The sequence below is a fragment of the Chrysochloris asiatica genome, unplaced genomic scaffold, assembly GCF_000296735.1.
Source record: "Chrysochloris asiatica unplaced genomic scaffold, ChrAsi1.0 scaffold00116, whole genome shotgun sequence".
Lineage (NCBI taxonomy): Eukaryota > Metazoa > Chordata > Mammalia > Afrosoricida > Chrysochloridae > Chrysochloris > Chrysochloris asiatica.
In genome coordinates, this window is record NW_006408634.1 from 5485244 (window position 1) to 5502198 (window position 16955).

The 16955-nt window shown below is 48.5% G+C and overlaps 1 protein-coding gene across 1 annotated transcript; it reads right to left on the reverse strand.

Annotated features, from left to right (window-relative positions):
- Positions 1-6075: 6075 nt before the first annotated feature.
- Positions 6076-15921, reverse strand: ACPT (acid phosphatase, testicular). Its single transcript, XM_006868138.1, has 11 exons — positions 15820-15921; positions 15641-15745; positions 15478-15564; positions 13638-13784; positions 13325-13423; positions 13146-13241; positions 10366-10498; positions 10200-10282; positions 9699-9823; positions 9300-9478; positions 6076-6191 (listed from the first exon to the last, which is right to left on the reverse strand). The coding sequence occupies exons 1-11, from the start codon at positions 15919-15921 to the stop codon at positions 6076-6078; spliced, it is 1272 nt and encodes a 423-aa protein (XP_006868200.1).
- Positions 15922-16955: the final 1034 nt, after the last annotated feature.

Sequence of the window (16955 nt, forward strand, 5' to 3'; positions counted from 1 at the left end):
TCAGAGAAAAAGAGGAAGATCCCCAACGAGATGGATCAGACAGGTGGTATCATTGATGGCGTCAAGTGTGGCAGCGGTAGTGAGGTTGGCCTAGGATCGGACATTGTTTCATTCTGCTGTGCATGGGGTCGCTATGAGTCGGTTCCGACTCGATGGCACCTGACAACAATCCTGGTGTGGCACTGTGGGTTAATGTGCCAGACTGCAAAACCATTTGAACTGCAAGGTGGGCAGTTCAAGCTCACCACCTGCTCCTCAGAAACCCTATACAGGGTCACTTTGGGTTGGAATCAACTTGAGGACACTTAACAATCCTATATAAAGTAAATACAAAAGCTGTTTGGGGAGCTCGGTTTCTTAGGGATGTTAGTCCGCCACTGCTCTGCCTTCGATAAAACCCTCTTCCTCTGATATTGCTGGTGTCTGTTCAGGTGATTTGGGCCTTACCTTCCTGCAACAAGAACAGCCCTCTAGTTTTTAAACATCAATAAAGGAATGGCCTTAGGAGAACTTAGCCATGAGCATGGGAGGCATCACCAGCCTGTGGCCTTTGTAGCTAAACTACTAGTGTGGGACTTTAAAAAAATAAAGACTCCATTTTGTACATTGGCCTGAGCACGTCCTCCTGATCCAGGAAAAACCACAGGAATGTGCCAAGTCAGCTCCTGTTGCATTAGAATAACCCTTCACCCCTAGCAACAGCAAAAAGTAGATGAGCATAGCCAACAGCTCAAGGCCAGATGCTATATGTTTTCCCTTATCCTAACCCAGCAGCTCAGGCCACTAGTAATGACCAATCAGAGTGTAACACCCCATACCTTGCAAAATGTTAACCAATCCTAGAATCGCTGAGCTGAAAATCCCCAAGCTTGCTTGTAACCTCAATAAAAACCCTACTGACTAGGAATTTGGGGCCTTCATCCCAAGTCCGCTGCGTCGGATGGGATGGGGTCCGAGCTTGAGCTTGAATAAACAACCCTTGTGTGTTTGCATCTGCATCGGCTCCTTGGTGGTCTTTGGGGACCTCGCAATCTGGTTACAACAGATCTTCCCGAATAATTGAAGGAAAAGGGCACAATAGGTACTCTGTAGTGGATGGTAATAACTCCCACAGCAGTGGTCGGGTCAACTGCCCAATAACTGGTCAGCACAAACTTGTGACTTGTTTGCCCTAAACCAAGAAATGGGGGACAATTTATACAGATTCTAAGAATGCTTTTGGAGTAGCGCACACAGTCGGGAGATAAAGGGCAGAGCAAGGACTAATAAACAGCCGAGGGCAGGATCTAATACACAAGGAACTAACATTCCAAGTGTTAGACAGCCTAAAGTTACCTAAAAAGATAGCAATAGTCCATGTCCTTGGGCACCAAAAGGACTCCACTTTTGAACATCAAGGCAACAACCTAGCAGATGAAATGGCCAAACTGCTCTGTCCCCGGAGATAACCTAATTTTCATCTGACACTATATATTCCTGCCCCGGTTGTCACTCCAGGTGAAAAAACAATTAAAATGGGGGCAGAGGGAAATTCAGAGAGCACGTGGCTCTTGCCTGCTGCAAGGGAAATGCTTCCAGCATCCTAAGCCATTAAGGAGAGAAATCCTGATGCAATTACATCAAGATAGCCATTGGGGTCACCAGGCAAGGTGTGATGCAATCCTTTGGGTTTATGGCTGCATGGTCATCTATACCTTAGCCAAACAGGTTTCTGAGGCATGTCTTGTGTGCTGATACCTCTGGGAGGAAGGAATCCTGGGTTTTGACCCTTCCTTCCAGAGCATTCAAATAGATTATACAGAGAAGCCTAAGATTTGTTGTTAGGTGCCATGGACTCAGTACTGACTCACAGCAGAACGAAACGAAATCCAGAGACTTATAAAAACAGCTATAACTAAGCAATCTGATAGTCTTTTTTACTAGATACCGAAGAATATCCAAGCCAACTCCTCACAAAGCTTGAAGACAGTATGAAGACATGTAACATAAAAGAGGAGGGAATCCTGGGAAAAAGGAGTACAAATGTCTTCCCTTCAAAGGGTACAAAAAAAATGCTGGAGCCAAAACTGAACAAGCTTGGTTCTAGCCCATTTTGAGCACTTTTAAGGAAATTTCCATTTTTGTATTCATGCTGTGAACTGGCCAAAACCAGTTCTTGGTACACTGCCCTTTGTTCCTCCTGGAACAAAGAGATTCCAAACTTTCTCAAGCCCTAACCCCCTGCCTCCAAGCACAGTTCACATTAGCCAGTTGGGTGAAGACAAGACTGTGCACTCAAGACTAATCAACAGGGTGAGACACAGCCCTGTGTCAGGGATAAAACCGGAGTGGACTGCCCTCCTTTTGTACTTGCTAGCCTATTCTGTATGTGCAGCTACGCACCCTTCTGCAGAAGTAAAATTTTGCTTTGCTGAAGTAATTTAGTCTTACCGAGTGTCTTGTGTGTGTGTGCGCGACATCGGAGCATTTCTAACATGTGAGAGGAGGCTGGTGAGCTCAACTGGAGATCCCACAGCAGCTGTGTCCATGGGTCCCGACTGTCCCTGAGCTCATTGGCCCAGGGACTTTTGACACCCAGGGATCTGAGGCTAGCTCATAATGATTCCACTCTGTTCACCCCATTTTCTGTATAATAAAGATTTCTTCCTACACCAGTGAGGACTGTCGTAACTAACTTGTTCATTCCAAAGAACCCTGCAGAAACTGTCACTTGGTGGGCTGAGGCACGTCTGCCTGTGAATGCTGGAGCTGCCTGAATGAACGAGTCTGGGTAGAAGTCTAGCCAGGATGCTGAGACCACCTCTCATTTTAGACATGTGATCACTAGGGAGAGTGTTTTTTTGTTTTTGTTTTTTTAAATGAAGGCAAACCCACTCACCCCTGCCCCCTGGACAGACTAACACCCCAGCTGCTCTGATGGGATCAATAGCATGGTGTCTGCTACTGTCTCAATTTGTATCTAGCCTTGGTATGAGTCAGCCAACTTGAGGGCACTGAAGAAGCAGATCCTTGATTCTTGACCAGAGCTGTTGTGTGAGGTCACTGGAGCCTTGAAGACCCTAAGGGGCAGTGCTGTCCCCTGGGGTCATCCAGAGGCACACAATATGAAGCTCTTTCAACTGGCTGTCCATGATGCTGTAGGCAGCTACGTTAGCTGGCGATGTTGCTAATCCCACCAAGTCTGATGGCCCAGGGAGGGTATGGTGAGAGCTGACCCCACCCATCTCCCCACTGGCATCCTATTGAAAGCAGGCAGGTGAGCCCCCTGTGTGGGGGTCCCCAAAAAGTGGCTCTAGTGATTCCTGGAGCCAGATCTTGTGTGACCCACAGAGCATTGAGTAATGAATCAATGGGTAACTTTGAACTGCCCACCTTTTGCAATTGATTAGCAGTTAACAGTGCTTAACCATGGTGCCACCAGAGAGTCTTACATACATACAGGAGAACCAACATGTAGACAAGGGCATTTCAAAAAATACGTGAGGAACTGGAATGGAAAGACAAGGGGAGTTTATCCATGAATTTCTGGAAGCCCTGATGGCAGCCTCGTTCAACACTGGGCTGTTAACCAAAATGTTGGTGCAAACTTGCTCAACAGGAGAAAGCTGGTGATCTGCTCTTGTCAATATCAAGTGCAGCAGAAATATCAACCCTGTAAAGGATTTCTGAGGAGCAGCTGGTGGGTTTGAACTGCCAACCTTCTGGTTTGCAGTACAGTGCTGATCCTACAACACCATACCAGGAATCGGCGCTTGTAAATACTATAGCTCAAAAAATATTGTTGGATGGGGTCCTTATGAGTTGAAATGCACAGTATAAGGAAAATTTTCCCTGGTGAAAAAGTGAGGAACCCACCCCCAGTGCTTTCCCTCAAATTCACTTTAGATAACTTATACAAATCCTGGTGTGGTGTTGGAGGATAAGCACTGGGCCACAAGGTCTATTTGGGCCTCAAGGTGGTGGTTCAAATCCACCAGCTGCTCCTTAGAAACTCTATGTTGTTGAGTGCCATCAAATCGATTCCGACCCATAGAGACCCTGTATAGGGTTTCCGAGGAGCAGCTGGTGAACTTGAAACGCCAACCTTACGGTTCAAGTAACTGCAGCCCAGCGCATTAACCCACAGCGCCACACCAGTAACTCTACAGGGCCATTATGAATCAGACGAGATAGCACTTAACAACTACTTACTGTAAGTTTTACAAAGCATGTGAATATAACTTCAGGTAACTTCCCTCCCCTTCTTGGTTTTCCTAGATCGGGTGGGGAGCATCCAGCCCACAGGCCTTATTATTTGGTCTGGCCCTGTGAAGGCAACCACAGTTCAGCTTCCACTTTGTTGTTAAATGTCATGCAGTCGGGTTCTGACCCATAGCAACCCTGTGTAGGGTGAGCTCGAACCACCAACCTTGCGGTTCAAACCATCTTTGCAGTCCAGGGCATTAACCCATTGTGCCACACCAGCCATCACAATGGAGTGACTGTTTGGCCAAGTACAGCAGGCTAATTTTTTTTAAGTTGATACATTTTGTATGGCTCACAAATAGTAGTCATGAACTTTGATAGAATAAAAGGTTCCCCACCTCTGGTGCTGGTATGGCACAGAGGATAAACACTCAATCATAGGTTGATTGGAAGTGCAAGGTTGGCGGTTCAAACTCACCAGCCACTCCTAGGAAGCCCTATACAGGGTCACTATGAGTCAGAACCGATTCAACAGCACTTAACCACCTCCCCTGATCTAGAAGAAAACGAGCAGAAACTGGTTACCCAGCCTTAGCTCCAAGCCAGAGGACTGGAAAATTAACAGATTTTTAAACCATGAATCTTATATCTCCTTAGGATGCTTTCTGTTCCCGTAAAGATTTACAGTCTTGGAAACCCTCGACAGCACACCACTACCATCACCAACATAGCAGGAGTCCTGCTGTGTGCTGTAGGACAAGCACTGGGCTGCTAACCACAAGGTTGGTGGTTCAAACCCACCAGCATCTCCTTGGAAACCCTCTAGAGAGTTACTGAATCAGAACCTACTTGACGATGACACTTAGCAGCAATAACCTATATAACAAGGAGCCTGGTGACACAATGAGCTAAGTGCTGGGTTGCTCACCGAAAGGGCAGTTAAAACCCAACAGCTAACTCAAAGAGAGAAAGATGAGGCGATCTGTTCATCAGAGTTTTCATGTCAGAAACCCAAGCGAGAGGTTCTGCTCAGTAAGAACAGAGTAGAATCAAGTCGGCATCAACCTGACCACAGTTAAAGATTCCCTTCTGTCTCTGAGATCTCTTTTTCCAGTCTGTGACGCCACGCCTTCTGGTTTAACGCATTTTCGGTCATGCAAATTTTCCTTCTCTTCTGTTTTCATGGAAAGGTTTTTCTGGGTTGTTGTTGTTGTTATGTGCCATGGGATCGGTTCAACTCATAGCGAACCTGCACAGGGTTTCCCAGGCTGTAAGTCTTTACGGCAGCAGAACGCCTCATCATTCTCCCGCGTAACAGCTGGTAGTTTCGAACTGCTGACAGTGAGATTAGCAGCCCGATTCATAACCACTACGCTACCAGATGTTTACCTTTTCTGGGTTGGGAGGAGGTTGTTTGTTCTTTTTCTTTTTTTAATAACTTTGCCAGTTACTAAACTGGAAAACTCTATGAATCCAGGTACCAAATGTCTGTGACGCACCACACTCTGGGGTGGCGCTGTAGGATAAGCAGTGGACCACAAGGTCAGTTTGAACCGCAAGGATGGCGGTTCAAACTCACCGGCCGTTCCTCAGAAACCTTAGTCGGAACCGACTCAAAGGCACTTAACCACAGCAATGTACCAAGCTTCAGACGCTCACAGACATGTGCACACACCATTAAGTACAAAAACAAGCATCTGTGTGCACAGGTGTAGCAAGTGTAGACCCATGTGAGTGTGTGTGTCCCATACCTGCATGTAGACAGCGTGTCCCCGCCCCCGCTCCCACCCCAGGCCCATGCACAGGTGCGCACAGTAAATCACAGGAGCCAGAGAAGCAGTGGGTGAGCAGTCGTGTTGGGCTCTGGGGTCAGCTGGAAGGGGGCAGAGCTCACACAGGGCCCCCCCAGGACCGCAGGCAGACAGGTCTCCAGGCTAGGAGGCTGAGCCCCACGCTCAGGGATGCTAGGACAGCCACGGCTCCAGCCAGCAGGGGCACCATGGTGGCTACGGCAAGAATACAGGGGTGAGGGGCAGTTAGGGATTGAGTTGCATCCCCCCCCTCCCCCAAAGTATTTGCTGTAAATCCTCAGCCCCTACACCTGGTTTGGTGCTGTAGGATAAGCACTGGACTTGCTAATCCCCAAGTCAGAAGTTCAAACTGGATCTACCGACCTAAACAAAATGGAGTGGATTTGGTCATTGTTGTTGTTGTGTGCCGTCAAGTCGGTTGCGACCCTGTATAGGGTTTTCAAGGAGCCGCTGGTGAGCTTGAACCTGCGACCTTACAGTTCAAACCGACTTTGTAGTCCAGCGCATTAACCCACAGCCCCACACCAGGACTCCAGATCTCAACAAATGTTAAGTCAGTTCCGACTCATAGCAACCATGTATAGGGTTTTCAAGGAGCAGCTGGTGAACTTGAACCACAGACCTTGTGGTTCAAACCAACTTTGCAATCCAGCACATTAACCCACAGCACCGCACCAGGACTCCCTCAATAAATGAAGACCCTGCAAATGAGGAAGTTAGTTTAAAAATTAGCCAAGATGATTTTAATGGCCCTAAAAGGAGACCAGCATGCACTTAGCCCCCCTAGATAGTTATCTCAGGGACAAAGAAGCTGAGACCCTAAAGGCAGAAAGTTTGAGAAAGTTTATTGCCTTGCTGTTTCTTTTCCCAAAGAATGCTATCCTGATGTATTAAGTGTCCATCTAAATGTAGCTTACCCTATATAACGCGCCTGCTCTTTATGAGGGACAGGACAGTCTTGAGGGATCATCCTCCTGTCCTCCAGACTGCTGGCTTTCTGTTACTAAAGCTTAGATCGGATCTCTTCCTGTCTCTGTGATTGACTACAGTGACCAGCGGCAAACCCACCAACCACGCCCCGGAAATTCTGTACAGGGTCACAGGTCAGCAGTAAACAACAACACACTTGGGATTGTGGTCCCATTTGGAAATGGGTTTTCTTTATCATGTTAATGGAGAAGTCCTGAGAGTCACCCTTATTTATGATATAGTTACTATGGGATTCGGATGTGGTGTGTGATAAGCACTGGACTACTAACCACAAGGTTTGCAGCTGAGACTCACCAGCCGCTCCTTAGAAACTATACAGGCTCACTATGAATCAGAACCGACTCCACAGCGCTTAACACCTAGTTACTGTGAGGAATACGGATGGCGCAGTGGGCTAAGCACTCGGCTGCTAACCACAAGTCAGTGGTTGAAACCCCTAAGTGACTCCAAGGGAGAAAACACCGGCTGTCTGCAGCAGTTTGCTTCTGTAAAGATGATAGTCTTGGAAACCCTTCTCTGCCCTATAGGGTCGCTGTGAGTCAGAATCAACATGTTGGCAGTGGCTTCTAGTTATTAGGAGGCACACTTGAGACATAACCTACACATATATAGAGAAGCATGTATGTAATGTTTCCAACCCCCAAAGACAAAGATCAGATTTATAAAGATACTGATAACAAAAGTCAGTAATAATGAAAACATGTCTTAAAAAAAAAAACAAAGAATTCATCCTACGTCTGAAGCGACTTACATCAAAGTTTGAACCGTCTTACGACAAAGCTGTCAGAACGGAACCTCGTCATAAGTCTGATGCTGCCTGTATTCGTGCAGGATGTATTTTGAATCAATCTATCGTGATTTAAAGGAGCTGATTAAGCAGCAAAGGAAGACATGGATGCATGGAAGACAAATGCCATGCCAGGATCACCAAGGACCCAGGCACAGAAACAGAAAAGACACACCACAGCCAACAGTGAGAGCTTCCCCCTAGAGCCAGCAGCCCAAGTTCAGACTTCTAGCCTCCTAGACTGAAAAATGAAACAAGGGATATCATTGCTGATGTCCAACGGATCTTAGCTGAAAGCAGAGAATATCAGAAAGATGTTTACCTGTGCTTTATCGACTATGCAAAGGCTTTCAATTGTGTGGATCATGACAAGCTATGGACAACATTGCAAAGTATGAGTATTCCTGAACACTTAATTGTGTTCATGAGGAATCTGTACCTGGACCAGAACAGAACATGGGAACACTGAACGGTTTAAAATTTAAAAAGGTCTGCGACAAGATTGTATTCTTACGCCATACTTATTCAACCTGTATCCTAAGCAAATAATTTGAGAATCTGGGTTATATCAAGAAAAACGTGGCATCAGGATTGGAGGAAGACTTGTTAACAACCTGCAATATGTAGATGATACAACCTTGCTTGCTGAAAGTGAAGAGGACTTAAAATATTTACTGATGAAGACCAAAGAGCACAGCCTTCAGTATGGATTGTGTCTCAATGTAAAGAAAACAAAAATCCTCACCACTGGACCAATAAACAACATTCTTAGCGCAGAAAAGATTGAAGTTGTCAAGGACTTCATTCTTCTAGGATCAACACTCATGGAAGCAGCAGTCAAGAAATCAAACGACGTACTGCATTAGGCAAATCTGCTGCACAAGACCTTTTTAAAGTGTCGAAGAGCAAAGATGTCAGCTTGAAGACTAAGGTGCGCCTGACCCAAGCCATGGTATTTTCAGTAACCTCATATGCATGTGAAAGCTGGACAGTGAATAAGGAAGACCGTAGAAAAATTGATGCTTTTGTTGGAGGAGAATACTGAAAGTGCCATGGGCTGCCAAAAGAACCAACAGATCTGTGTTGGAAGAAGTGCAGCCAGAGTGCTCCTTAGAGGCCAGGATGGCCAAACTTCATCTTTCATACTTCGGACATATTGTCAGGAGGGACCAGTCACTGGAGAAGGATATCATGTTTGGTAATGTGGAGGGAGGGTCAGAGAAAAGAAGACCCCCAGAGAGATGGATTGGCCAAGTGACAGCATCCATGGGCTCAAGCGTGGCAACAATTGTAGGTTGGCCCAGGATCGGGCAGTGTTTCGTTCTGTTGTGCATGGGGTCACTATGAGTTGATACCGACTGAAAGGCACCTAACAACAACACTGAAAAACAAACGTCTTGCTTGTTAATGCCATCCACCTATAGTGTTGCTTTACCGCCTCTCAAGATAGCTAGGACAGGGGTTGTGAGTTTCAGGGCTTAACTTGGGGGTTCCCCTACCCTCCAGCCCATCACCAACGACCTCACCTGCAGGGGTGGCGGGCTCCTGGACGTTGTGGCAGGGGGTCCCATGTGCCGGGGGCCGGGCCGGGGCTGTCAACTGGCGGAAGCGGCCCAATGGGCAGGGGGCAGGGCACCCAGGGAGGCTGAGGATCAGGGGCGGATGAGAGGAATCATTGCGGTAGAACAGGGAGACTGTGATGTTCCTGGGGGCAGAGAGAAGTTGGTGACATTGGACCTTTCTCCAACTCCCCTGACTGGAGAAAATGAGGCAGAGTATCAGGGAAATGAAGGGCCTGGGGGCCCCTGACTCCCACATGTGGATTTCCTAACATGCAAATCCCCTCCAGGTTGAAGCCTGGGTCATGCGCTCTGTGTGGCTCACACTACCCCTCCTCTTGAGAATTCTGCTCAGCCATCCCTTACCTTCCATCTTCGTCTGGGACCCCAGGGCGCCTCTGGAACTCAAAGCCAAGGCAGGCAGCATATGGCGGGGTGTGACCATCGTACAGACCTAGGGCTCCCTGGAGGGCCAGCAGCGTGCTGTCGTGCTGCAGGCAGATCCGAGGGCTGAGACCAGATGTTCTCCTGACACCCTGTGCCCACCTCCCAAACCTGCTCCCACCAACCCCCAGCCCAAAGATGGTTCCACCAAGTTACATGTGACCTTTTCACCCAAAAAGAGCAAAGGAATCCAAAATAGGATCAGATGGCTCCATTAAACAGCCTCTCCTTTCAGAGGAGGTAATTTTTTCTCCATGACACCATCACCTCCCCTCCTTCCAGACTTTATACCTCTAATGATAAGGTCTGAGAGTAAGGTTTAAAGATAGGGGTTACCCAAGGCAATGGGTTGAGGTCCCATTGGAATTACCGACTCTTTCTCACCCAAACTGCCACCCCTTTCATCATATCCCTTGGACTCACAGCTGAGTACATAACCATCTTCAGGGGCAGTCCCAGGTGCTGGACCCGCGAGAAGTTGGCAAGGATGGCATCCAGCAGTATACCTGATGGAGTGGGGACAGAGTGCTGGAAACCTCAGGTGAAGGCCCCGAGACCTCCCTGCCTCCCAGCCCGATAGATATCTCACCCCCTGCCAGCTGGGCTTTCTCGGCTGCCCGGGGTGGGCCTACATGGGCCCCAATGTCCAAAGCTGAGATCTGGGTGAGTGTCTGCAGGACATCTGAGGAGGCCCAGGATGGGAGGGGAAGACCATGAGCTTGCTGGGGAGAGATGGGAAGAGAGAACAGAGACAGAATATCCTTGGCTCTTACTGCCCCCTGAAGGCCTCCTCCACACTAGTGCTCGAATCTATCTCCATCCCCTGCAGGGCTGGGGTTGGTTGGAGAAGTTATGGGGTGGGCAATGGTCATAAGCAGTAATAGTAATGTATTTATATTTCATAGTTACATGTTGTTGTTGTAGTTAAGTGCCATGGTTATCAGTTCTGTCTCACGTTACTATTGTTAAGTGTTGTCAAGTCGGTTCTGACTCATAGCAAACCTGTATAGGGTTTCTGAGGAGTGACTGGTGAGTTCGAACCGCCAACTTTGTGGTTCAAACAAACCGGCCTTGTGGTCCAGTGCTTACCACGCAGCACCACATCAGGACTCCATGGTGACCCTGTGTACCATTTCCAAGGAGTGACTGGTCAGTTTGAACCACCGACCCTGTGGTTCAAACTGACCTTGTAGTCCAGTGTGTTATCCTACAGCGCCACACCAGCACTCCAATATGTTGTTAGTTGCCATCAAGTTGATTCTGTGCCATAGGTTTGTACGCCTGTGACTACTATTGCTGTGGTTAGGTGCTATCCAATCGGTTCCAACTTAAAGCAGCTCCATAGACAACAGGGACTCTTGGTGTGGCATTGTAGGATCAGCACTGGACTGTGAACCACAAGGTCAGCAGTTCAAATACATCAGCCAATCCTCGGAAACCCTATACAGGGTCACTATGAACCAGAACCGACTAGATAGCACTTAACAACAACAATGTGCAGCAGAATGAAACACTGCCCATCCTGCACCATCCTTGCCTCGTCATCATTGCCATGTTTAAGCCCATTGTTACGGCCACTGTGTTAATCCATCCCATTGAGGGCCGAGATTTTCGCTGCCAACCTCCAGCAAGTAATTGAATATTTAACTATTTGTGCCACTCAGGGACTCTTAATTGTATGCAAAAATATACATTCTATATTCTATAAAATAGGATGGTTTATTATAGAAATTCTATCAAATATAATTACTGCTATCTTATAATAACAAAATTATATATGGTAAGTCATGAATGAAGAGTCCTTGGATGGTACAAACAGTTAAGTACTCAACTATTAAGCCAGAAAGTGGGCGATTTGAACCCACCCAGAGGTACCTCAGAAGAAAGGCCTGGCTGTCTACTTCTGAAAACTCAGCCATTGAAAACCCCGAGGAGCACAGCTTTCTAGTCTGACACGCCTGGGTCCCCAGGAGTGTGAACTGGGTTGTCAGCACTTCACAACCACAGTAATGATAATGATATAATTCTCATGCGTGATTATATATATCATTAACATGTAATTATACAACAGCTGACCAGTTTTATCCGAAACCCTGGGGTCAGATGTGTTTTGAAATTCACAGCCTTTGAGATTGTGGAAACCTACTAGGGTTCATATACCACGTGTCAGGGAGGTCGATCCTGGGGAGACTCCATATATGACATATTTATAATTCTGCTGTAAAACTAGGAATGCAGATCGACCTCGGAGAGATTGCTGATCCAACACAGTGAACATCGCCATCAGGTAAGCTACACAAAAATGTTTGAATTGCAAGCTGGTGGTTCAAACCTACCAGCCACTCCTCGGAAACCCTGTGCAGGGTCGCTCTGAGTCGTAACCGACGCGACCGCCCTTACCAATAACAACAAATGTCCACACTAAACTGTCGTAGTGTGCAATTGTTTTTATTAAGTGCCGTTCAATCGGTTCCGGCTCACAGACACCGTAATAGGGTTTCCGAGGCTATAAATCTTTGCAGGAGCAGAAAACCTTTCTTCCGCAGAGCAGCTAGTGGGCTCGAACCCCCGACCAGTGCTAAGCCTACCGAGCCACGGCGCTTCCCATGAACTCTGCGATAGCTTGAAGAAAAAGCGTGAAACATTGCAAGAATGACCAAAACGCAGCAGAGACACAATGAGCGCAGGCTCATTGCAGTTGGAAAAATGGCGCCAATAGACTTGCTTGTTGTAGCGTCACCATATACCCTCCTTCTGTTCATTAGAAAGTACCCCTGGTGTGGAGCTGTAGTATCAGCACTGGACTGCGAACCACGAGGTCGACAGTTCAAACCCACCAGCGGCTCCTTGGAAACCCTATACAGGGTCCTATGAGTCGGAACCGACTTGACAGCACTTAACAACATTTATCAAAAATAAGTTTCGGATTGCAGGACATCAGGTATTTAATTGCAAACACTCGGCTGCAAACCCCTGCTGAAACCCTTACTACGCATGCGTCCTGAGCGCGGCTCTATAGCCAGGATGAGGAAGAATTCATTTAATCTTCATAACCCCCACCCCTAACCCCCTCAGGACCTGTCAATACCTGTAACATGGTTGCCGATGAGGACGCTGAGGCACAGGCGTTTAAGTAACTAGTCCGAGGAAGCTCAGCTAGTCAATGGTAAGATTGGGACTTGAACCCAAGTACCCTTCATCACTTAGGAGTCCTGGTGTGACGCGGTGGGTTAATGCGTCTGATTGCAAAGCCATTTGAACGGCAAGATTGGCGGCTCGAGCTCAGCAGCTCTTTGGTCAGTCGCTATGGGTCGGAACCGACTCGATGGCACTTAACAACAACCCTTCACCATTTGGCTGGGGACTCACCTGGCAGATCAGCGTGTCCAGAACCTTCCATGCTCTACGAAGCGGCTCCCCAACCAGCGACAGCCCAGTGGAGTTGCCCAGGCGTGTCAGGAAGTCCTGGACCCACGGGCTTAGGTGAGCTTAGGTGGCGTCTTTCTCCCACCGACCCCCTCCACCAACCCCACTCCAACCCCGCTCACTGTCCAGCCTTCCAGGGCAGCCTGGTATTCAGCGGTTTGTGTGGCTTCTTGAAGCAGCTCACGGTAGCGGGGACAGTTCCGCGTGGGGAATCTCAGCAGCTGGAAGTGAGTGGGGAAACTGAGGCTCAGAGAGGGAAGGTAGTCACGTGTCTGGGATGCCACAGCTGGGGGTGGGGTGCGGGGATGTAGGCAGCTGTCCCCATGAAGTCAGTGCTGGATGGGAAGTCCTGGAGGCCTCACTCCAAGCCTCAGCCCCTCGGGCTCTGTCTCTCATGGTTTCTGTTTCCATTCCTCTCTCCCCACAACCTCTCACCTTGTCCTCAGTGACAGGCACCGTGTGTACGGGGATTGGTCTCCAGTTAGACTCGGGGGTCCCGGGAGCAGCCTCAGGGAAGAGACCAGCGAGGTTAGCCTGAGCGCTCTCCAGCGTCCGGTCAAAGTCCGTGCTGCGGATGTACACCTAAAAGGGGTGGGGGGCACTCTGAGGACCTCAATGAGGGTCAGAGGCCAGGTGTGCTGGCAAACCAGAGATTTGAACTGGTTACAACTAGTTCAGCCATTACTGATGAAGTGAAACACAAAAGAACCAGAATTTTTTAAATGTGGGTGATCTATAAAGGAAATGGAACCGGGAAAATGATGGCTGAAAGCCCTCGAGGAGGACCTGGGGAGCGTCGTGGTGAGTTCTTTCAGGACCCTGATGTGGGAGAACGGAGATTTGCCAAGCTGGTGGAGAGCACACATACTCAAAAGCTGTGGCCAGCCGCCATCTTTGAGGCGGGCACTGTTATTTCTGAAGCTGCTCAAAATCTATTGGACAAGAGATTTGGTTGCTATGCAACATGTATTGTACACACACACATACTCAAAAGCTGTGGTCAGCCGCCATCTTTGAGTCGGGCACTGTTGTTTCTGACGCTGCTCAATATGGAGTGAACAAGAGATTTGGTTGCTATGCAACATTTATTGCATACTCTTGTTTTCTAAGAGGGAGAGGAAATTGCTATGCCATGCCATTTTTCCTGTTCGTCATTGTTGCAGTTGATCCCAAATTTAAACATTCGGGTCCGTTCTGGTTTTGCCACCTCAGCCATGACTGAACTGGGAAGAACTGGTTGGGACTCTTATGGCACAACCAAAACTTCATATTTCAGTTTTGGCGTAGGTTAAAGGTCATGGAGAAGGGCTAAAAGTCAGCCACTGGGACTCAAATCTCACAGCAGGCACCTGGCCTTCAATGTGTGCAACTGGGGTCAAGGGTCAGAAGTCCATGGCAGTCTGTTTGAAGGTCAGAAGTTGGGTGGACATAGGTAAAGAATGTCAGAGGTCAAAGGGTTCCTTGTGTTGATGGACATAAGAAAGATCAGCATTGGGGGTATGGGGGAAGGATTGCATGGAGGGGATTGTAGCCATGGCAATGAGACAATATACGATAGAATAAATGTAAAACTAATGTTCTCCCATGTAAACTATCACAGAATTCACAATAAAACATTGAAAAAAAAAAAAGATCAGCATTGGTGGGGGCTGGAAATCAGAGGTCAAGATGAGGAGAGCAGGTTGGAGAACATGGTATCAAAGTTAGCACTTGTCTGTCGGGGATCAGAGAACAGAAGTTGGGCAGACTGATCCCAAATGGGGACGGGGAGAGTCAAAAGAAAAAAGAGACAGAAGGTCAGAATTCACGAAAGATAGAGATAAAGGCAGAGGGGTCAGGAAGGCAGATTGAATTGATGGGGTAGAAAAAAATCAAATTTGGGGTCAGAGGTCAGAATATGTGGTTTGTGGGAGTCAGAAGGCAGAGGTGGTTTCTAAAAGTAAATTCGAGTACAAAGTTGGAGGCCAAAGGTCAAGATAAAAAGGGCAGGTTGGAAGAGACCATGTCAGAGGTACAAGCATCATGTGAGGTTGGGAGGTCGGAAGGTCAGTCAACAAGTTCAGGAGGGTCAGTGTTGATAAAGGTTGGAAGTAGGATGTCAAGACAAGACAGGTTGAAAGAAAGGGAATCAGAGGTTAGTATGGAGTCTCTGAGGGTTCAGAAGTCAGGTGCAGGTCAGGTTGGTGGAGGGGGCCTGAGGTGAGTGCCCAGAAGAAATGCCAGAGCCAGTGGAGGTCAGAGGTGAGAGATCAGGTCAGGGTCCCCATGGCAGTACCTCCTCCCTTCGGTACTCAGGACTCAGAAAGGTCTTATAGCGGCTCCTCAGGAAGCGGCCCAGCTCCAGCTGCTGATGGACCCCCTCCTAGGGATAGAGCAGGCCTCAGCAGACCCCCTTCCCACCCCTACCCAGCCCCAGTCCCCACCCACCAACTTCTCACCCTGGTCAGCTGGCCCAGACCACGTGGCCACAAGGTGGGGGCCGCCTCCTTATGCGGGTCCGTGGGGTAGGAGGCCAGTGGGGCCCTGTCACCATGGCGGAACACCTGGGGACAGGACCTGGTCAGGGCTGGACTGGGAGAGGGAGCGAGAGATCAGGCAGGGGCAGGGGCTACCTCACCAGAGCCACGAACAGCAGGGGTCTTTCTGCCAGGGCCCCGGTCAACAGCAATAGCAGGAGAGATCCGGCCGCGAGGTGACCGCCAAACTGTGGCCCAGCCATTTCCACGCAGCCCAGACGCTGAGCTCAGCCCCACTGGCTGTGCCCCGGCCTTACCTGCTCATTAACCTGGCCTCGCGGCCCCCATAGAAACAGGTCGCAGCATGCCGAGCTAGGAGTATAAGGATCTAGACCCCCCGCCACACACACACATTGTTGTGAGTGCTGGAAGACAAAGAAACAGATGCAGGGAAGGAGACTCCCCCCTCCCCAACATTGGACATTCCAGACTCCCTTTCTCTGCCCTCCCCCCACTTCCTTCAGTCTGTTCTTCTCTTGCCCCGTCAACAGTGGGGCTCTGTAAGGCTCCTGGTGTGGCGCTGTAGGATCAGTACTGGACTGCGAACCACAAGGTCGGCAGTTCAAACCCACCAGCTGCTCCTCGGGAACCCTATAGAGGGTCGCTATGAGTTGGAACCAACTGGACCACACTAAAGAACAAGGTTCTTTAATAATGAGAGGAAGACCCTCCTAGAATTATTTGAAGCAGAGGCTCTGCTGGTTGATCAAGATGAGATTTGATGGATGACAAGGTCTTCTGGTCCAGCCCCCAGCTGGGGACCCAAGGTCATATGTACATTTGTGTGTGAAATGACCTCAGGCTAGGGAAGAGACACAAGATCCTAATATGTTTTAATCCCCAAACCTGGCAATAAAACCTTGAATGAGCCTAAGTGTAGCCTGGGCGGGGGTGAGATATGGGGATAAATCTGTTGATGAGACTAAGGGGAAAGTTTGGATCCACAGGTTTGGGACTTAGCAGCCTCAACCACCATGGAAGCTAGTTCCCTGGGATTTGTAAACTCTGTGAGATGTTCCAGTGAAGTTCAGAACCTAAGGACGTGAGGGAGAGTGCTAAGGGGAGGGGGAAGAATTGATACTAGAGGCAATGGAATAGTCCAACCATTTGGAAAAAAAAAAAAGGACCATTGGAACACCTTTAACCTCTGTCTCATAGAAACCAGCTTTATGCTGATCCATCCAAAAGAAAGTATTCATTTCAGCTCCTTCTAGTATCAGCCACAGCTGGCCAAAGC